General features: G+C 38.9%; 1 protein-coding gene across 1 annotated transcript in view; it reads right to left on the bottom strand.

The window, feature by feature from the left end:
• The window catches only part of GALNTL6 (polypeptide N-acetylgalactosaminyltransferase like 6), a 435,529-nt gene that overhangs the window by 64,857 nt on the left and 346,892 nt on the right, over positions 1-23,780 (bottom strand). The window contains exons 5-6 of the mRNA XM_036381717.2: positions 17,342-17,527; positions 12,291-12,474 (exon numbers count right to left, since the gene is read on the bottom strand). Coding sequence (XP_036237610.1) covers positions 12,291-12,474; positions 17,342-17,527 — 370 coding nt within the window. The remainder of the gene's footprint in view (positions 1-12,290; positions 12,475-17,341; positions 17,528-23,780) is intronic.

Raw genomic sequence — 23,780 nt, 5'->3', positions numbered from 1 at the left:
TGAGTTATTCTTGTAAGTATTTGAAGAAATTGCTCAGAGAAAAAAAAAACAAATTGAAAAGAAACCTACCAGCATCTGAATTCTAGCATTGCTTAACACAAACTTCTGCAGAAAAAGATATTTAATTCTAAGTGGCTCATATGACTTTTTTCTAGATGCCCCTGATGTGGTATCTAGATCTAAATTGACATCCATAAAATTAATGGGGTGTGTGTGAATTACTATTACTCAGCCCAAGCAGCAGATTTCTAGTTTCACCATACACTGTACTGTATTTATTCTTTATATGACCACTAGGCAGATTGTGTACTTTAGGTTCCTCATAATAGTTAAGATTTTACCACTGTATTTTTAGTAGGAAGCCTTCTGAAGCCACAGACTTGCTAATTTAGCAGAAATTAAGTAGAAATGCCAGTCAAAAGGTTTTAAAGTGGTGGTAGACAGGACATGACATCAACTTTCGCAGGTGAATGCCTCATCATAAAGAGTGAGAAAGCAAAACCTTTGGAGAAAACTAAGGTATGAAAGAACACCCTGCGCTCTAATTTTGTGTTTGCTTAATGTTCTCACCTTCTCCCTCTGGAAATGTGGGTGAAGTTGTAGCGTCTCAAAGACAAGAGGAGAACAGACAGAACCCACCTGAGGGTGTGAGGAGATATCCTGACTTGTGAGGAAAAGGAGTAAGGTCAGCTGGGATTTGGAAATATTTTGTAACTAGGGCCAAAGGCTACATGCAAAATAAATTCCAGGATTGCATTTGTCCTTTTCACAGCTGTTATCACAGAGGAGAGTCATGGTTATCTATGATCATCAGCTTCTAAAAATAGCTGTTCTCTTCCTCTACTGCTACCTACGGATGACACTGTTCTGAAAGAAATTCTCACTGTCAGTCCACCTTGACTTTGAACGTTTTGTTACCAAATTTCAGCCTGTTCTTTTTGCTAAATTCTAAACTGACATTACGATTTTCTTTTTCCTTTGCCTTTTTTTTTTTCCTTCTGGATGCAGCAATAATACTGATGATAATCACCCAATGGGTCACCTGAGTGCTCTGCTACAAGACATTTTTCTGATTTTCTTTTTAAAAATTATTTCTCTACTGCTATAAATCTTATGTTATTAATCTTTATTGAGTTATATAGGAATAACTTTGTATAGGTGTACTGTGTACTTGGCTATTGGACGTACTCATGCATTCCCACTGAAAGATAGATGGATAGAGAGAGAGAGAGAGATCTTTTCCTGATTTAAAAATTCTGTCACATTTTCATTATTAAGACCAAAGCTAATATACATAGGTCAACAAGTTTAAAATCAGTGGGTTCATTATATAGTTCAAATATTATAGGAGGCCAAGCAACTTCGAACAAACCTCACCTGCAAAATGTGTCTATAAATGAATAAGAAAAGCTTTAACAGGCAAAACCACTACTTGAACTTCATTTAAACTAATATTTCAAAGGGACTTTGTTGAATCAGCCAGTAGGTGGAGATGTAAGTCCAGTAAAAGCAAAAAAAACAACTATTTTGCAGTCCTTGATACAATTGAAGGTTTGTATAATACAACTTAACCGAGGTTAGATTTCTTAATAAGTATTAGATGAGACAGATGAAATCTGTCTGCAGTTAAAGCCCATCTATCAGCCTTCCTTGTCTTACAGCCTAGGGCCAGCTGTGCCGGCAGAGTTTAGGAAACTTTCATTTCCAACAAACTATTAATGAAAGTAATAAGGCAAAAATAATTTCTAATAAACAAATATGTAAATTCAAGAATTTTTATAAACTGGATCAGTATTCTGCTATACCACATTAAAAAAACATGGCAGTATAAAAAAAACATAATCTCAGGCATTCCAATACTCACATTTTGATAAGTTTTGAGTCCTTTCATGCCTACAGAAATTATGAGCATGTTATTGCCTTCTGGTACATATACAAATGTTTTTAAAGTATTACCACTTCCATTAAGACAGTCACAATACTCTGTCTTGGCATTAAAAATTTATTAATCTATTAACTTACCATTATAGGAAGTCATACTGGTAATTGGTTGCAATAGCAATAATACCTTGTGATTTACAAAAAACACAATCACATCTCTTAACATCACTCTTCTATAGAATAATAATATCCCTATGTATCAGAAATGGAAATGCAAGCAAATGCAGTAAGGTAAGTGTAAAAATTAATGCAATATAGCTTATATTCACTATTTATAATAATTCCTTTGGTTTTGTTATGTTGTTTGGTTTAAGGTCAAATGAAAACACGCCTGGAAATAACGGGGCCCATATGATTAAGCTATATTGACTAATTACACATATATGACTGACAAAGGACTGTTCACCTTCCTTGAATGCCCTTTGAACATGCCAGGAACAAAGATTGTGCTTTGAACAGTTTTGCTGTTTCAACTGTCATTCTGTCAAAAAAAAAAAAAATCACTAAATGACAGGCTAGGCATTAAAACCTCTGCAAAGCAAAGAGCTGGGGACTTAAAACATTTCCTGTGGTCTGAGAACTTAGGGTTTGTTCTCCTTCAGGGTCCTTGGGAGTCTCTTCAAAACCCCTACCCAGGCAGTGGTCTGAAAACACTCCTCCAAACTACTTTCTTCCCTGCTGTTTACTTTTCCCCTGGGTATTTTGAGAGGTCCTTTGCATGTTTGCAGTGCTTTGAAAAGGAAAATTATTGTTACTGCTCTCCCACTGTGCTCTTCCTGACTTACCATCATCTCTCCACTCCCAGTTCCCTGCATGTCCACACACTCCTGGGAAAACAGAAAAACTTCCCTGGCTTTTTGCTCTAGCATGAAAAAGCCAGGGAAGTTCTGCAGCATCAGCTAAACTTTCTGCTGGAGAACAAGGAGAGTGGAGGGCATGGGACCTCCTCTTTCCTTTCAGGCATCTCATTCTCTGTAGGGAGCAAATGGACTTCTGTAATTTCATGCCTACAGTGCCTCTCCAGCACTCAAAATAACACTGATGCACCATCTTAAAAACAGAAAACATCACAGGAGCTGATTTCCCAAATAATTCACTTGAAAAGATATTTCTGTGCTGTTTTCTCACAAACAAAAGGGGTACATTTTGAAATGAGTAAAGTTTATACAAGGATCTTGTTCCTGGACAAAGGATATTGTCTTGGCAGTTTATCAAAGAACTGATGTCAACTCTTTTGAGTCTCATTTTTTTCTCATCTATCAAGAGACATGCATAACATTTTATAAATAAACTAACACAGCACATTTCAGAGTGTTTATCATAATTTTCACTTCACAGGTTGGAGGAGGCATTTACCTTTGCCTCTCGACACAAACATGTCTTCCAGCTAGAATAATGATATTTTGGTTACTTATATGAAAATGAAACAGATGCTAGTTTGTCTGGGGATAATTCAGAATAAGGTACTCATCAGGTCAATACCTGCACTGAACTCTCCTAAGACTGTAAACAAAATATGTTTTCACTTTTCTCACTCAAGTCTGAGATAAATAACCTGATTCACAGATAAACTGCCAGGGTTAAAAACTGCAGAAATATGGAAGGTACATAATTAATGTAACAGAGATGCAAAACCTACTGATATCCTATAATCCAAAATCAAAATGGAAATTGTCTTGAGATCATCTGCAGACACTGTCCTGTATCTGATCCAGTTCAATGCTGCATTAAAAGCTGCAATTCAGCAGCTCCATGGAATGGAGGGTTTTGTACATAACTGGATCAGATTGGAACATGTGTCCATGGAGTCCTAGCCTTGATCTCAAGGATGGAAATGGATCTGAAGAGCAAGCTGCTATTGTGCTGTAAATCAGATGCCATCTACAGGATGTGAAGGAATTCTTTGGTACCATTTTATAAAGGTTTGCTTAGCAGGAAGCTGACAAATTTTCAAGGGCCACAGTGTGGAACAGGCTGCATTTCTGGCTGAGAAAATGGATTATTGGAAAGCCAGGAACTCTGCAAGCCTCGATTTCAGGCATGGACCAAACAGACAGTATTATAATTGGGATTTAGAACAGAATTTGCCGTTTGCACAAACCTCAAGTAAAGCTCAAGTAACATTGCAATAGGCTGTAAACAACTGGAGGGTTAAGCAGAATTTAAAAATCATAGCAAATTGGAAAACTGAAGTAAAGAAAGAAAAAAAGATAAATTTTCAAATGTGCAGATACAAAATATCACACTGATCTATGGATAATGAAGACAGATCACTCTTTTGGACATGGCACTTGAAATAGATATGAATATAAATGCCTTGCCTTTACACGTGTAAAATCTGAATTACAAGAGGAGGATGATGAATACTTGGCTAGATACCAGATCTGCAGAAAATGATGTGGAGGTTACACCAGAGCACAAGCCTGGCATGAATCAATACTGTCAAGGAAATGCAAACAGGAACATAGTCTCTGAGAGAGGCAAAGTCACCCATCTATTCCACCAGGCAATGGTAAGACTTTGGCTGGTGCTGTAGGTTCTCATCGGAGATAAGATAATCATCGGAGATCTAGAAAACATTATTTATTAAGAGAGGCTGAAGGAAAGAATATAATTTACTTGAAAATGAACAATGAACTTATCTGACATGAGTCCTCAAGTACTTAAAAGCTCTGCTCCCACTGTGCAGTTAAGTGATTAGAAATGTGAAGGGGTTAAAGCTGTGGCAGGAAAATTTCTGATTGGTTATTGTAAGAATAGTACTGAAACACTGGCTATATACAAATTTCTTTCCCATCTCCTCTTTTTTCATGCTTCCAGCACACACTGCATTGACAGCCTGATTTTTTCAGAGTGGAAGCCAGAAATATCTCATTACCTCAGGGCTACACCAAGATAGCTGGACAGGCAGAATTATTCCATGCAGAGTCAAAAAAAATCAGAAGGTATATATTGGCAAGTGAGGATGCTTCTATGTCATGTTTAGTTGATCACTGCCTCTGAAAAAAAACAAACCATGGGCACTGGAGGAAAGGACTGTGACACTGTGGAGCTCCTGCAGACCTCACAAAGCAAGGGGTAAACGACACACACATCCCATCCTGGACAGATGCTAAGGAATATTAATAAACCTGGGCCAATGAACATGTATGGAACTTGCATCAATGGACACATTTAAAAGTGGTTTGGCACAGCCCAATCCCATCAAATTAATTGGTTCAGGCTTTGTGCTTTCTTCTGTTGGAAGCAACTGCAGCACTAGACTGAAGATTTAGACAGCAGTAGATCATTCTTTAAATAAACCACAACAACCAAGTGGACGCAGAGGTTGCTCCCAAATTTATGCTGATAAACACTATAAAATGTAAGAAAGGGGTGTTGGTTTTCTCTTTCTTAGAATCAATAGGTGTCACCAAATTCTGCATTAAAGTTCTAGAAAAAATGGCTCTAAACATATAAATAAGAATAGAAAGAATTGCCTAAAAAAGGTGACATTTTTCTTTATGGAAAACTGTTCAGACATGATTTTATAATTTTGAAAGTGCAGCCATCTGTATCAACAGTATGGTGATAGTTTTAAATAGCCCACCTGTATGCACTGAGCAACATAGCTCTGTCTTCTTCTTGGCCACCATCCTAGTCTTTTTTATATAAAGATGTATTAAAATCATGCCCAGAAGCTACTTAATTTTCTAATTACTGGTAGTATTCGTGACCCATTTTCTGAATCTGCCCCAGCATATGGGCATATAGACTGTCAAGCTCCAAAGTTGATACTTGTGTGAAGTAGCAGGCTAACAGCTCTAGAAGGATTATACTCAAGGTGTTTATATTTTTATGCTAAATATGATGCCCCAAGTATTAAAGAAAATTGGAAATATGAGTTTAGCCATTAGGAAAAAAATTAGTACTCTGTCTTGGCTGGCATGAGCCACAATGACCATTTAAGTGAAAGGCTGTGTATCAAATCTGAATCTACCCGATTCAACTAGCATGAAGAACTTGATTAGTGATTGATTTCCTTGATTGAAAATTGAAATTAAACCACCAGCACCATTTTATCCTTGATTTTTGTTTTTCATTCTGATAGGTCACACACTCTGTAGAATCCTCTCCTCTGTACTGGTCCTCAGAGAAAATGTACTGGTTGTACAGTACCTCTACACTGAAATCCTATCAAAGGCAGGAGAAAATGATTCAATATGAGCATACACATACCCACAAATTCTGTGTTAGTGTCAATATCTCTCATTGAAAAAAATTCTGATATTTCAAGGGGCCATGGGTAGATGACAGTTTATAAAAGCTATTTTTATATCCACTATTGTTATCTCCACCAGCAGTCTTTTACAGACCATAGCTTGTCAAAACAATAAATCAAGACCGTAACTTACACAAACTAGCACTAGTTGGAGACTGCTTCACTGTAGAATAATTCCTTTGCATAAAACATTCCTGCTGCACAGTTCAAAACAGCAGATTATACTCAGGCTTTAGAAAACTAGATGATTGTTTCTGGTTGTGAGAGGTTTTATGAATGCATTTATAGGCAGAAATCAGCCATAAAAGACATAGGCTATAAAGCTCTGGGAGCTATAGAACAGAAATCATTGTCCAAAGCACTTTCTGAACTTCAGAAAACAATAATAAAATTGTAAAAGTACTTGTCAGATTTGAAATGTAGTCTTAGCAAAGGCTTTCTTTGCACGAACACGTTGTAAAAAGTATGTATTTAAATACTGAAAATAAGGAGCTGCAGAAAAAGAGTATTTCTGAGAGTATATCAAATTCAAAAAAAAAAGAGCATCAGGATGACAGTTTGCAAAATAATAATGTGATTTTAGGTACGCAATTCAACAGAATACGTCAAGTAACCTTCCAATCTTTACACACAACTAGCTACATTAGGGTCATAAATTACATTCAAGGCTGAGAGCCTGTGATGCAAGGGAAAGGAAAAATGTACTGATTACCCAATTTTATCCCTTGAGCATGTCCAAAATTTTACCCAAAAGTACATCCATTAAACATAAGTGGCTCCTATTACTGTGAGAGCCTTGTGATGGTGGAGTGATTCTATTTCTATATTATAGATAGGAAACTGAGTATAGGAACTAAAATGTCAGATATTATAAAGTTGTTTCTACTTGCTTGAATAGCCCAGTATTTGCAAAACTGCTGTCCCAGTCCTTTGCTAGAGTCACATGTCTTCAGCTCTGTCTCCCTTCAGGGAGGTCTGGAGATCACAGCTCTACACTGGAAGGCAAAGAACTCTTGGAAAGTAGGGAGTGGCCACACACTAAAACACTTCTAACTTCCTCAGATAGGTGCTAGGAGTCTTGGCATCCAGTAAATAGCACAACACTTCTCTGATTGGTTAAATTTTCCATCTTGAGTTGCAATTCAATAGCAATGTTGTTAGGTCTCACCTGCACCTTTCTCCCCTTCCTGCATCATGAAGTTACACCACCATAAAACTGCTCCAAGGAGTTCTGCAGCCCCTTCCAAATAGTTTTTTGAGTTGAAATGATGGTTTTTGTCTGGTTAAAAGTATGTTGCAGCTGGCATGAAATGGATGCCAGCTTTGAGATCAGGCATGTGGTACCATGAATTGATATAATGTAAGTGCTGCCAGGAAATAAAGAGCGGTCATCCCCAGCAGGCCTGAGCATATCAAACCTCCACTTTGAACTTCCACAGAGCTTTTAGCTCAGACAGGCTATTAAATCATATAAACTGACATGCTGTATATCGCAGTCCATTACAGCAACAAGGTTATCCCATTAGTTTAAGTGGCGATTGCTTGGGTTAGGCAAGCTCTGCTGGAGATCAGAGAGCCTGCATCATGGAAAGGAACAGCCACAGAGGAGCATGCTCTTATGTCCCAAACCTAAGTGTCCTGTAAGGGCAAGCTCTCAAACCTCTGCTGAGAGAGAGGAACGAACCAGCAGGAGATGATAAGCCAAGATGACCCTTGCCACAAAGCAGATAAACATCTCTGTTATAGACTACAATAAAATGTTCCAATTCTGCTGAATGATCACTGATCCTGGGATCAAGACAGTGAGCATCATCATGACATAATCATGATTCCACAACTGTCTGACAATTTCCCACCATGCATCAGAACACCAATTTGAGTTGCTTGCACAACCCCAGATGCAGCAGAAGAAAATAGCATGAAGCACTCTTCACAGTATATTCAGGTAGTTGTACACAAATTGCAAGACAAAAATCACTACAGTCACTATGATGATCTGCAATGGGGACAGATCAGTTAAATGCAATGTAAAACCTCTCATTTCTGTGGCACATGAAAAAGGGAAATCAAAGTGTTCACAGACTTAGTGTCTGGATGAGGAGGCAACCCTATTAGAGGAGAAATCCAGCTTCCATGCCTAGAAGGATTCAATATATCCTGAAAAATAGTCACACAGATATTTCAAAAAACTTGCTAACCTTAAAAGCTACATGAGATCCATTTATAGAATAGTTGTTAAGCTTTCCTATACGCTGCAGTGAGCATAGAAAAATATCCAATAATTCATATGGGAGCTTTGACTGAAAATACATTTTAAATGGCTGTAGTTCGGTTCAGTGAAACCTATGGGAAATTTGGCATGGCCAGTGACAAACTATATGTAAACCAAACTGATAAAATTCGTGCATGAATGCTGCCAGATCCAAGTGCAGTTACAAATTTGTCATATGACTGCCCAAATGGTGGTAGTACATCATCTGTACCTGAATTTCACACTGCAAGCTTTTGAGAGCGTTTTACAGTCTTAGAGCCATAAACATCAAGCCAAATCTTGGTGTAAATCTACTTGTTGTGAACAACTGCAGGGGGCCTGAGAAGGGGTGAGAGGAGCGCCATTTCTGAGTGTACATCAGAAAAAGCTGAGAGCTGCAGTGAAGCTCCAAGTTCTGTCACAGCAAAGGATGAAGATGCTGTCCCAAGTGGCACTGCAGGCATGGGAACAATAAATCAAGACTACACTCACACCACAAATGGATGAGAATGTCTCTTCTTCACAAGAAGGATTTTGAACTGGAAGACCATGCTGAGATAGATGGTGTCTAATGGGAGAGCATCTGGTCAAAACTGACCACAGTGGAATACTATTAAAAAAAATTAAAATGTGGGAAAAGATTAATTCCAGAGCACCAGCTGAGCTGGCATTGGAGCTCAGTAAGATTCGTGCTCCTGTCATACCAAGAGCCTACCTGCCAACACTTCAGCTGGTTGTGTCAGCTGCAAACACGCTGCTGGTGTGTGATGCAGCAGGACTTTGGTCATGTGCACATGGAAAGTAAATGTACCATGCAGATAATACAACAACTGCTCTTAGGTCTTCTGTAGTTTGATCTGGTTTTATGTACATTATTTCTTAGGCTGATGTGACCTTTTCTGCTTCACACATATACTGTGTTGGCATTTTAAGTGAAGGGAAAAACTCATCAGCACACTTTTTGGATCATCTATCCATTATTTGCTGGTATTTTACTAAAAATGCTGGCAATTTTCCAGTTCATTAGGGATCATCTCAGATCTGACTCTGCTGGCAAGAAATAAAACTATTACGATACCAACAGTAAAATATTTAACCTAAATTAAAAAAAAATCTCTACTGCTTACAAAATAGTAGCATAATAATTATGGTGCTGGTTGAAGCAATTTCTAGTTTTAGTGCATATGTAACTAAAGGAAAACTGTTCTGTATCTTTTATTTCACAGAAGCTGTCTTGGTCAATTAAGTTACTGATAGGTAAAATGGTTTGCAACATTTACTCTATTTGTTTGTAAGCAAGGTATTAAAAACTTGAGATCTCAGCAGAGAAGGCCATAGGAGAGAAGCAGTACTGACTTTGAATCAGAAAATAATCTTTCCCCTAAGCAAAATTCATACTGATTATTTAAAACATATCTATTCCCATTTGCCATTTTAGGCAGAGGGTACTTTTAAGCAAGCATATCGTCCTAGCTCAGCCAGCCTTCAGTCCTGCTGGCATGTGTGGGGACAGACATGATGGTTCCTTGAGCAGTGCTGCTTTCCCAGCAGCATCGCGCTCTGATGTGCATCCTGTTATGGGGAAACAAAGAAAGACTCTCACTGATCTGTGCAAGAACAGGGAGGTCTTTCCACCTGACAAGTACTCAGATTAGAAGAGATTTATAGGCTGCACTGTACTATACCTTGTTCCTTGAGAAGCCATTTATCTGCCTGTGTCTCACGCTGGCAGGGCAAGGTGGGTATCAGCTGCTGCCATGCTGAGTGGAATAGCAGTTCATGCAAAGCCACCACATCTATTCTGTACTGCACAAAACCTTGTCTTTCTAGGAGGTTTCCTATGAGAGATTCCTCTTTAGTCCTCTCTTGTCTTCGCAACAAGATTCTACAAGATGCAAACTACAAACAGCAAACGTGCAACAACTGATAAGCAACCCTGTGGCTACGCTGGCAATAGAGAAGTTTTACTTACACAAACTTTGAAAGCTGAACCAAATTATACAAAGGTTACTTGCAATAAGTGCCAAGAAACTACAACTGCTCAGAGGACCAGGAAGGCTTAGAGTAATTGAATATCTAGCAGCTCTGGAGTGTTATGTGATTGCACTAGCTGTGTCTGTGTTGTGGAATGGTGTAGCAGGGCATCTGGCCCCTCAGAAGAGCTTATCTGTGTCTTGTTAGCTGGTGAACTCAGAGAGCTTGCTAATTGGTGAAATAACTCAGTCAAGACAGCTTGTCTTGCAGTGACTTTTTTTTGACGCCATGAAAGTAATGTTCCCAGCTGTCAATAGATATCTTGCTGTGGAAGTGAGATCTAGAAAGGAAGCTGGAATTTCTGACTAACAGTTCACTTTACAAACTATAAAAGCTACATCAAACTTTCACAAAGCAGAAATCTTCTGCATACTCCCTGGAAATCTGTGGGGCTTTCTGTCCAAAGCTGGGATGCCTGCCTTAAAGTTACCCTCCTGGGAGCTGAGTGAAAGCACTCTGTACACTATTGTTATTTTGGCAGTAAATTACATTGACTCCTAATCTATACTAGTTCTTTGCCAGCTTAAATATAGGTACCTCGATATTGTGCACTATTTTATGTAATCTACTAGTTCTCTTTGTTTTATACTGTGTAATAAGTAGCTCTCTTTAAGGCCTTTTGACTGTGGTTGCCTATCTATTAAATGAATAACTAATTTTATAATGAACCTGATCTGCTGTCCTTAGAACTTGCAGGCTGCAGTGATTTTAGGTGCGGGCCATACTGAATTTAAACTGCTGTCAAAAATCTGAGACTAAAGCAGGGCTTGCCTGAATCTCCCACCCAATCAGTGACAAGTGGTCACATTGGCACCTGATGTCAAGTACTTCATTGGCACTTATGCTAATGCAAGATGAAGACTGAAGGGCCTGGATGGAGATAAGCAAAAAGGAGCAAGTAGAAAAATGAAAATGAGCCCACAAATATCACAGTTACCTACTCCTCCCTGCTGGTCATTCCCTGGATATTAGTGTCAGAGTTCTTCTGTTGCTATTGTTTCCACATTTTGCTTTGGGAAGGGGAGAACGCTGAGGTTTCAAACTGCCGTAACCTACAGTGTGGAGGTTCAGCCAGGGCTAACGAATGTCAGAGCCTGCCCTACTGGCAGCCCTGCTGGGATGTGCCTGTGTGAGACCTGGAGACTTTCCCACATTAGAACCATGTCTGTCTGTCTGTCTGTCCTTTCCCTTTTGATAAGGATTAATCCAAGCTGAGTCTTACATGAGAATAATTATAAGAAGAGATAAGAAAAAAGGATGTACCTTTGTGAAAAGAAGGAAGATAATTTCTGTGAATGAGCTGATCTCTACAATACTGGGATCAGAGGCTGTCTTATCTAAAACTATTTACAAATCATCTTGACAGTGTTCAGGTTTGACAGCTCTGTGTTCAAGTTACAGCACTGCAAATACAGCAGCCACATCACCAGTTATAAACAAAGCATCTGCTGGTGTAACGTGGACGCAACTGTGGGTGCATATATTGCATCAATCACCAGCAAATAAAACATTAAATAAAGTTTCAGAATTCCTGCCATTGCAATCACTTCTCTGATGCCAATACTTAACTACAAGCATGTGCCTGTCTCTTATGCACAGTCGCTGAGCCAAGTTGTGTTTCCATTTTGTGAATTCTACAAATCGTTGCCTTGATCTTTTTCCTAGTTTTCAGGTGTTTTCTTCTATTACATTTCATTAGCAGAAAGTGGCCTACATGGAAATGCCTGGGCTTGGATTCTGCTACAGTTACACTTTTTGCTTGCCCTTCTTCATGTTCCCACTCTCCCCTTTATCGCTACTTACTCAAAGGGGTCGCTGGGATCAGCTCTCTGGAGCTCTGGAGGAATCGGGATTCTTTTGTAGTACATTTCCCAGTCAAAAGCTCCTCGCATGGCATCCCCCGCCTGCGCCTCGTAGCCAAAGTGATTGTGGTCAATGACATCGATCATAGGACACACGATGGTTTTGTGATTAAGTGCAATCTGGTCTGAAAAATGAAAGCAGAAAATAGGAAACGGCATGTCTAGTCAAGCCATCTATCATATTACTGCAAAGTGAATCCCACAGGTTTCTGATGTTTGAAGATTGCTTGCTTTGTGCCCTGTGGCCCCCCAATAATTTCATCTTTCCAATCTGTATCAAACCTTTATTTAAAGTAGAATTAATGCAGTTGGGCAATGATTAGAAGTATTTATGGTTCCTTAAAAGGAAGCACATCCCTGTGAGACCCACAGGAGTCCAGTCATCTGCATCTCTCTCTCATTGCTATGCTGAGCTGTCCCCAGTCTGTCAGCTATGGAGCAGGCCAGCAAGCAAATGGTAAAAATACTCCCTTCATCTGTGGGGAGTGTGTTTGGGAACCCCCTGAGAGAGAGATTTATTCCTAAATGTGAATTTCAGCCCCTGCAACCATTCAGTCACTGTTCCTGTGGCTGTAGAGTGCATCAGCTTTGAAATCAAATGCTCCAAATTAAAGGCAAACTCCAACACAAAGAGAAAAACAGAGCTTGTGTCCTTTTTTTTTGTACCAATATTTGAGTTCTAAAGAAGGCTCCACAGTACTATTCTTACCTCCTTTCTAAAGAAAGGACTCGAGTTTTGCTTTTAAAAAAAAATTAGAACTGTGAGACTAAATCAAATTCCCATCCCTAGCATAAAACTCAGCTCAGCCTGAGTCTGCTTTGGTGAATCCTACTGCTTAATCCTATAGAGCTCCTCTGAAAAGAAAGACAAGTAAAGAAGATAGGCCAACATCAAGAACTAGGCAGAGGAATAATGGTTTGAAATGAGGAAGTACAGAGAAAACCTATAGCCGTGTTGACATGAAAGGACTGTAAAAAATTACCTATGAACCCTCAAAAACCCCCTAAAACCTTAACATTCCAAGTATAATAAAGTTTTTTCTCTGAATGGCAGCGTAAATCCTTTATATTATTTAGTATATTTTAGGGCCTATGTGGAAAATTTGGTTTTTGTTTTTTTGATTTTGTTGTTTAGATTTCACTGACGGTTGTTAATACCCTAAAAATAATAAGAGGGCTGAGTGCGGATTGAACACTTAGCTAGGGAGGCAGGTAATACTGGTATAATGATTAATAAGACAGATTCTGCTTCCATGCTTCTGCAGGACTGGAGTTAAGAAAAAAAGATTATTTTCACAAAACATCAGGGTCTTTATATTTATTCTCAGAAGTTTAAGTTTAGAAATCAGGGATCAATGCTTCTAGTGGGAAATTACTGTGACTGGAAGTTCAGCTGGTTTTTACATCCTTATTCTTTAATAGTGAAATAAATTTAAAGCACAGGATCTCACAAAATTCTAGGAAACTCATCACAGAGATAATGGCTGCATTACTGTTTCTATGGCCAAATATAATTACATTCACTGGCACATTGTACAGTGTTATCTGTGATCATTATATAAAATCACTTTTACATAATCTCTTTCCTGGGATGGCCCTCCTAATAGTTATAGGGCTTATAACAATCTGTCTCTGATCCCTCCTTCTAAATTGATTGGAGTAGAGAAACTAAATGGGATTGATTTTTCTGAAGCAGGTCAAAGGTACACTCTTAATGCTTTAGCATCCTTCTCTTCATCTTTAAAAGCTGCTATCTTTAAATACACTGAAGGATTTGAAATCTCCAAGTCACATGTAGATAGCCAGGGGGAGATTTTTTTGAGCAATGCTCAAGCTCAATCCCAGTCTTCATTTCTGCAACTCTCTCAAGAATCCTGCAAGTATGATGATGCTTACCTGCCGTAGCATGTTTCTGCAGAACTTACTTCTCAGCCTCCAAAATATTTTAGACATAAGGAACCACAGGAAAATCTTGTGTTTTGATAAAACCAGGGTGTTTGTAGTTGTGTACACCAAAAGTAACTGTAACTGAAAACAACTGTGGCTCAGCTCCACAAAGCCATTTAGATACCCTAAAAGTACTGAAATAACTCAGTCTTTCTTTGGCCTAAAAGCTGATAGTTCATTCTGAATATGTAAGTTAGATACTTAAATAGCTCTGAGAACCATCTGTAAGTGATTGGTCTTGGTTACTCACCCCCCTCCCCAGCCTCTAATTTTCAAGGTCTCATTTGGAACAAAACCTGGTTTGGAACAGTGGAAATCACTGCTCCTCTCAGCAGAGACTGCCGGTCCAGAGCAGGGCTGAACCATGTACCTGCTGAGGATTTTTCACTACACATGCCAGATTCAGTCAGAGCTAAAACAGGGCAACTTCAAAGCAATAAACACTCTACATGTCCTCTGTTGTGGTTCCCTGAATGACCTTTCAGGCACATGCAGTGCTGAGTGAATCACAAAATATGACTTCAGATAAACACTTGAAAACATACATTAACTATACTATTACTAGCAGCCAGGTGTCATCTGATTTCAGTACAGTAAATATATGCCATCTCAAGTTTATAAGAAAATTCCCTCATTCCTTTAGAAAAACGGCACAGGGAAAATATACTGGATGTGTGTTTATTTTCTATTTGTCCTTTATGTAATGCTCTACTTTTTCTTTCAAAATAAAACAGATCTGATTCTGGGCTTCAGTATTCCTCAAGACTCATTTCTAGGTCCTCTGGCTGGTTGGTTATCTACAGGTATTCTACTATATGTGGAATGAGGAAGATTTCATTCCTCTTGACAACAGACGGGCACAGATGCAGTTGCTCTCATCTTTCTAGTTTTCTGGTTTGAGGCTGAGGGTTCAACATCAACTGCAACCTGGCTGCAATTTTGAGTCCTTTCATGCCAATCTATTTCTTCTTTGGTTTTTACATGGTGAAATCTAGCTAAATGTATGGAACAGATTATCTCATGGAAGACCACATAGGCTAGGGGATCAGGCCCAGCCAGGATGGGTTTATGAAAGTCTGGTCCTGCCTGACTAACATTATCTTCTATAAGCAGGTAACCTGCCTAGTGGATATTGTCTACCTGGACTTCAGTAAAGCCTTTGATACTGTCTCTCAGAGCATTCTCCTGGAGAAGGTGGCAGCTTAGAAAGGTGCACTCTTGACTGGATAAAAAAGTGGCTGGATGGACAGCCCAGAGAGACGTGGTGAATGAAGTTAAATCCAGTTGGTGGAAGATTGGAAGTGTTGTTCCCCAGGGAATCAGTACTGGAGCCAGTACTTTCTAACATCTTTCTGGATGATCTACATGAGGGGATCAGGTGCACCCTCAGTCAGGTTGCAGATGACACCAAGTTGGATGGGAGTGTCAATCTGCTGGAGGGCAGGAAGGCTCTACAGAGGGATCTGGACAGGCTGAACCAAGAATTGAGGCCCTTGGGTCATAACAACCCCATGCAGTGCTACAGGCCTACAGATGCACATCTGGGAAGCTGCCCAGAGGAAAAGAGCCTGGCCTGGAGGTGCTGTCTGACAGTGGCTGAACATGAGCCAAAAAGATGGTCAAAAAGGCAATGGTATCCTGGCCTGTATCAGCAATAGTGTGGCCAGCAGGACCAGGGCAGGGATTGTCCCGCTGTCCTTGGCACTTGTGAGGCTGCACATCAAGTCGTGTGTCCAGTTCTGGGCCCCTCAATACAGGAAGGACATTGAGGGGCTGGAGAGAGTTCACACAAGGATAATGGAGTTGGTGAAGGGTCTGGTGCATAAGTCCTGTGAGGAGCAACTGAGGGACCTGGGGTTGTTTACCCTGGAGAAAAAGTGGCTCATGGAAGACATTATCCCTCTACACAACTGCCTGAAAGGAGGTTGTGGTGAGGTGGGGGTTGGTCTCTTCTCCTAGTGATAGGACAAGGGGAACTGGCCTCAACTTGGATTTCTCTCTGCTCCTTTATGACATTTCTGCTTTACGTGAAGACATGGAGGTTATTTTTAAAAATGCAGATGTGTTTGAGGGCAAGGAGATAACAAGGGGAACAACTGCATACATGATTTGATATGAAAGCTAAGAAGGATAAAAATTTGGAATTTTGTGCATTATCTTATTACTGATCTGAAGAGAAACTAGTTAATAGTATTTTTCTTGGTCTCTACTGATAGCTCATTAGAAGAATGCACATGTTGCTGCAAATGCTTTATCAGCTTACTGTGTGGCCCAAGAGTCCCAATATCAGAATTCAAGGAACAATAACCATTAATTAGCAAAACCATAACCTTCTGTGTACTTACAGCAGACTTTTTTAATGAATACAAATTTCTTTATTAGGCAGCTCAGAAATTTTCTTCGGTTATGGTAGCAAAAAGCACTCACTTTGCAAAGCATATATACTTTGCATGAATATATAGTGTGTAGAAAAGAGAACATTGTTTCCAGAAGAGAAATCTTAGGCTACAACAATTGAATCCTTCCATTCCTTTAACTAATGGAGCTTTGCTGGCTGCAGCTGGAATCCAGCAAAATAGTCAATAGCAAATCATTTTTTCTGAGCTTCCTGTTGTGGATGCTATTGCTATTTGATTTAACACTGAGGCCTTGGATATATTTACAGCAAAAACTGTTTTAATGCAATGTGGAAAACTAGGAAGGAGTACAATACCTGCATAACAAACCCTTTCAGGTCTTTAGCAAGGACATAACATTATATTAGATATAGCAGTGTATTTAGTAGTAGTAACAATAAAATAAATTGTAACTATTATATGCTGAAGCATTACTGAGAGATTTTACAAATTCTTTTGTCTCAAGAAACAAAATGCAGCTGCTCACATTTCTTGGAGTTCTGTCTCACACTGACACTTCAGACAGATCAGAACTTCAGCAGAACTCCAAACACTTTGACACAGTGTATGTCTAGCTTACTGGGGGACACAGCTTCAGTTACTGGTTTTTTGTCTGTTTTTAACGCCTGATGAATGCTCATGCACTTACTGAGCAAGGGTGGCAGCCAGTTCACGTTGACTTCGCAGTGGGAATCCAGAAATGTCAGGACCTCTCCTCTAGCCAGCGAGGCTCCCAGCAGCCTGGTCCGAATGAGCCCTTCCCGTTTCTTGGTGCGCACAATCCTCACCTTGGCAAAGCGGACCATGTATTCCTCCAGCTTCTCTTTCAAATGTTCTAGAAAGAAGGGCAAAAAAACCATCAGCAGTGGCAGGCCTGGAGGAGCCAAGAGAAGGACAGGTTGGTGTAAAACCTGCAAGCTGCTTATCTACTTCCATCTTTAGTCACTTCAAGTCCTCCAAACTCTGCCATAAATCCCCCTGAGATGGTTCAGAAAGTGCAAATATTCTCTCTTTTATCACACAGAGGAAGACACTGTGCCACAGTTGTTGCTGGCAACCTGCCATCCACAGTATAATGGCCAAAACAGCTGCAGGATATTCATCCATTCTCTTGCTCCTGCAGCCCAGGGCCACATAAACATTCTGGCGTGTCATTTTATAAACAGTGACATTTCCAAGTTTCCATTTATAAGTTTCCTACATGAACTTATTGTGAAGTACTATGCACGGAAATAAATTTTAAAAATAAAATTAGCACAATGAGGTTGTTTTTGTAATGGGAAGGGAAACAGATATGAAGAAAGAGCTTAATAGTTAGATACCAGCATGAAGCACACAGACAGCTGACTTCCTAATAAAATTAGGCTGAAATGCAGAGTAGTTGATAGGTTCTCTGATCTGCAAAATCTGGTTCTGTTTGTATCACTAAACATCATCTTTGGGAATATTTTTTCTTCTGACAAGAAATGCACACTAAGAATCATAAAAAAACCCAACAACAAAAAACACCCTACAGTTTTGCCTCTTCCTAAATACATCTAAAACACAAGTCCTGATCTTTTGTTTTTGCTACAACACCTCAGCTTGCCACTCATTACTTTGGAAAAATATGATAATTTCATTCATCAGGAGAAAAGGGAGAGAAAAGCTTAGTGTCTAATAATTAAAACAGTTGAAAGCTACATTTAGTGATGCTAAGGATTGCAAGCTAAGTCTCATGGAAATGGCTTTGTCAAGTTATACTTGTTTCTGATATCAGCTACTAATTCTTTGGACTTTTATGGACAGCACAGGCCTTGTTCCTGTTCTTACACCATTACAAATTGCAAGAAGTTTGCTGTGGACTAGCCAAAAGGATTTCCACTTAGCAGTATCCCGGAGTATATAATGCAGACATACAAATTTAAGGCAATGAGCAAATAAGTCACAGCACAGACAATACAGAATCTTGTGCAAAAACAAAATTAAGCTCCAGTGAAATAGAGCTCCCTCCACATGTTGATTTTCATCTTGCTATTTTCCTAGCTGACAAACACATACAACTTTCCAAAGCTACCTGCAGATAAGGAAGAAGAACACTGATGTGTACTTAGTGGAAGAGTACTACACAAGATGGTCCTTTATACTGAGTAATCCTGATGCACACTGTCACAGAAGAGGGACTGGGAACATCCCACTGCAATGACTACAGAACAGGTTGGGGCTTCTGGGAGGAGAAACACAACATTTTGGAGATATCCTGAGTCAAGACAGAGGTTTATGCTCATTGTACTGCCCAGGAGAAGTATTAGGTCAAGTTAGGAAAGCCAAGTCTGAGACAATAACATAAATAATGACATTCAGATAAATATAGAAAGTTTTCTGCTCTGTGTCTGACTGTAGAATACCCATTTAAATTCCTAAATAAGAAGAAAAGAATTTTCCCTTTCCCCATCCCATTTCACTATTTACACAATAAAATTCCAATAGTAACAATGCCAAGAGATGTTCTGTGTCTTGAGTGGTGGGTTTTGTATGACCAATCATATTCACAGGACAAGGCCTGTATGCTACTCTGACTCACTCTAGCTAGCAGCTACAATTCAGTTTTGTGACGGAACTGAGGTTTATTCAAGCCCTGGATCATTTTGTGCCCACAGGCAAAACTGTTTAAAGTGTATATTTATTGAACTGTTTTTCTGTTTTTATGAGCTCCATTGAGACTATTCCCATAGCACAGAAATATAGAAGAAGGGAAATAGACCTTAAAAACAAAGATACAAAGACCTTGCAGGTAATATAAGAAAGTCAGTTAGGGCTGTCAGTCTGGATTTTTTTCTATATTGTAAATTGTATCATCTAACAGCCATGAAAAATGAAAAAGCTCTAAAGTGACAGGTTATTATATATTTCCAAAGTAAATCAAATCTAATCAGTTAGGTACCATAGGTTCTGTTAGTCCTCAGACACCAGAAATTTCCTGCAGTTCTCGAAGGTCACCTAACCCTTCTCCTTCTCCATCCACAGGTCTTCAGTTTGTTTGCACTGAATGGTGCATAGGGACCCAGCACGAAGAGCAAGGCCACACTGCTGCACATTGTTCAGACAAGCACTAAAAAAGAACTGGGTTGCTCAGCCAGAACACACCTCTCCAACTCTGGAAGCAGCTGCTAAATGCCTTGGCTATGGCACAAATCCCCCAACATCACCTGCCTACCCTCAGAGATGGGCTCACTGATGAGACTCCGGTTGATCGAGGAGTTGTCCAGCTACTACACAGCTCTGAATTTCATTACGTGTCAGACACAATTGCTTTACTCCTTCCTGTTTTTAGGCAGTTTCCCTCTTTGTAGGTGAAGGCAGCTACCAAGAAAGCACCTAAATGCTCTGATGGAGAGAAGCAGGAGCCTTACTTGGACAATCCAAATTGTTTGTGGTGCTGGTAGGCTCTCTGGTGCCTGCAGGCACACAAGTTGGCCTCCACTAGCTGGGTGTCACAATGGTTACTGCCCTTACAGCAGGCAGTTTGAACATGGCCACCACTGCTGTTTAAATGAACTAATACAAATGCACCCTTTAAATGCATTCTGATTGTTATCACTTGTCTTGAGCCAAATTAATTCACTGAAATTCAGTCTCATGCAAAGGAATTAATTTCATTCCTTCCACATCTTTCAGCGAGCAAATTCTGAAAGCTGAGTGCCTTTCTTCTCAGGAAAACACTTCAGGGAGAGATGATGTAAACTATCAAATTATGATACACTCTTTTCTGTTCTTATATCAATTGCTAAATAACAATAGAGTTGAATAATATGATTTGATTGTCATTAGTGGTATTGGAGCTTGAAATTTATTAAATTGATGGTAGTTCATACCGTTCTTTCATTGCTTTAGATTCCTTGCAAACTCAGGAAAAAGGTCTCTCAAATTTTAATTTTTTTTTTCCTTTGGCTGCAATTCTGTGGAACAAACAAAAGCTCTGCACCACCTTCTTCCCTCTCTCTCAGATAGCTCTTCATGCCTTTTAGACAGCATATCACCTGATTTGTGAAGAACTGCATTAAAACATCCAGCACATCTTTTGATGCCAGAATTACATATCCCAAAATTATTGTCATCTATTTAATTAGTCCAATGACGGAATGATTTTATCATTTTCTCCTTGTTGCTAAGGAACGAGTAGAAAAAAAGCAGAAACACACAAATAAAATTTGCACATCTTTTTTACACAGAATTCTAAATGCCTCCTCATTTAGACATATCTGGAAGTAGTAAGGAAGAAAACAAAAGTAATGACTTGTGAATTTTATAGAGCTTAGTTAGGCAAGTGACATTAAAAGACCAGGTCTACATACAAACCAAAGTATATGGATTACTAGAGAGACATGAGGTATCTACATTTTATAGACCAGTTACATGTCAGTAATATCCTAACAGTAAGTCATGAAAGAGTCAAATAGAGGCCTGCAAGAATACCTACTGTATCTTTAGTTTTGAGATATGGCAAGGAGGGTTGTTTGGGAATTTATTTGGGAAAAAATTCTCAATAACTAAAATAACTATAAAAACATCACAAAGTGTTTAAGTTCAATGTCCAACTCCAATATGGCTGTGAGAATGAAAATATCTTAAGGTGAAGGAAACAAATTCCTTTTGGATCCTGATAATAATAACTACTGATCTTTTAAACTTAAATCATTACAAAAGTGATCTCATACTCTAATTTGTCCTACAATGTCTTGAGGCACTATCTGTTTCAAATTTTACCAATCTCTAAAAGCAAAAATAAACACAGAGTAACAGCCAGAGACAGTAGAACAGTAGCAGTTTTAAAGAAAACTGTAGTATTTTCTACTATAAATAAATACTAAAAACATATATTTCATTTAGAAACTCATTTTGATTAAAAAATAATATCAGTGTTTGTGATTACTAACAAATTTAATATCTTGACTTTAACCAAACCTATTAGAATAAACTTCCCCTTTTCACAGAACTCCATAAATTTCCCTCACAGAAGAGAACACCACATGTTTTATTTCCTATAGTACAACTGCATTTTCGCACAGATCCCAACTATTTTATTGCTAATCTACAGAAGAAGCATCTCACACACAAACCCTGTATGTTACACATACACATTTACAACTAAGCAAACTCAAGTAGACAAGTAAACATGCATGAATCAATGTTAGCACAAAACTGTAATTCTAGAGAAATTATTTTAAAGAAATTATAATGCAGTGTGTAAAATAAAAAGCAACCTGTAATAAAAAGACATTTAAATGTCCAGAGGACAGCACATTCTGCCCGTTCATTACCAAAGGAAATCAGATTTGAACAGATTTGCCATGACAATAGATCAGGGAGGTAGGATGGTTTAATTTATATTCAGTAGAATTACATAAATTCCACTTTCAAAATTGGGCATGAGAGAGAAGTCAGTATTTAAATTCTACAGGAAGCTATAAATGGTACTTTTTGCATACAAAGAAGCCAAAGACCCTTCCATTAGATATGGGAGCAAATATCTAGTTCGTAATTGAAAAGAAAATACATCATACTTTTCTTTCCAGTGCTGATCAGATGAATCCCTGAAATGTAAGTTTGACACATGCCAGGCACCTGCTAGGGCAAGAGCTGGCACAAGGGTGACAGATAAAGAATAATGCATGGGCAAGCTGTTTACAGGCTGTCACTGCTCTGACAAGTGATGATAAAGGGAAGCATTATGTCTCTTCTAGTGGCAGCCTGTAAACAAATTCTCCATTGTAATTGTTCTGCATGGTCCTCCTCTGTCTTCATTTAAAGTCTGGAGAAGTTTTTCCAAAATAATAGCAGAGACACAATTGCTTAGTCATAATAATTAAAGATCTACTCAAGCAGAATACCTATTTACTTAATTTGGTGCCCAGTAATAAATTGGAAACCAGGGTTCTGTCTTTGTCAGGTAAAAAAATCATGTAATAGTAAAAAGCAGAACTGAAATTCTTCTCTCATGTTGGGATGCATACAGAGAGTATTTCATTATCACATTAGTACCCATATTACCGTGTGGTAAGAAATGTTCCTCCAGGGTTATTGAGAATGAGTCCGGGAGACTTAAAAGATTACATGAAAGCTAGAGCTGGTCTTCAGGATGTGCTTGACTGCAGTATGGACCATGAAAAAGGAAGAAAAATACAAAGAAAATAAAGCATTTTGTTAAGCTCCACTTCAGTCCAGCCAGGCAAGTCCACCCCAAATCTTTGCCTGTAACAGAGCCCTTCTCCACATCTGTAGCACCTCAAATTTCTGCTAGTACAAAAAGTACTAGCAATTTATGTTAAGGATCACTGACTGGCAAATTTTCAAATAATGAAGAGCAGCAACAGAGTCTGCTAAATGCCTGGATAAACAATTTTAACTAAATCTGTTTATTTCTAACCTGAACTGACTGAGAGGTATGTAATTCCATGCTCTGGAATTTCCAACATGAACCATATGAAAATAATCAAAAAAAACCCTTACAGTAATAGAAAAAGTATATTGGCCTCTCCTGTTATCTCAGCACAGGAATATGGGAGGAAGCAACGTGGCTAAAATTATAGTTGTCTGTGGCCTTAGGCCAGTAAAACAATACACAAACCACCATTTCTCTTGGTGAAAATTAAAGCAGTAAAATGGATATTTTGCCTTGCAACATACACAAGGCCAGCTTCTTTGAGACCACCTCAAGAAGATTTTTCTCTATCTTTTTTACTCTCTGGCTAGCAACAAAGATCTTTGTGCCAATATGCACAGACAAACCTGCAAGTACACTCATGCTCCCTCCATGGCTCTCATAGCGAGAAGAACTCCATCACTTTATTATGTTCCTTTCTGCAAGATGGGATTATCTTCCCAGGTAAAATTAGTGAGGATATCGTCCTTTTCTTTCCTGAAGCCTTGAGCATATCTTTTTCCCAGAACAGCTTAATCTTTTGATGACTGACTTAAGCTTGACAGAAAATACATAAAGGAAACGGAGTGGCCTATGGTTATTCAGTTATTCCTTGTTTTCTGCTGCAATTGACAAAATAGCCCTCTCCAGTGCATTGCCATTCTTTTTACTTTCACTGCCTGTGTGT

This window comes from Molothrus ater, chromosome 4, assembly GCF_012460135.2.
Source record: "Molothrus ater isolate BHLD 08-10-18 breed brown headed cowbird chromosome 4, BPBGC_Mater_1.1, whole genome shotgun sequence".
Taxonomy (NCBI): Eukaryota; Metazoa; Chordata; class Aves; order Passeriformes; family Icteridae; genus Molothrus; species Molothrus ater.
The sequence above is the reverse complement of the archived record's forward strand: the minus strand, read 5'-3'. Positions and strand labels throughout refer to the sequence as shown.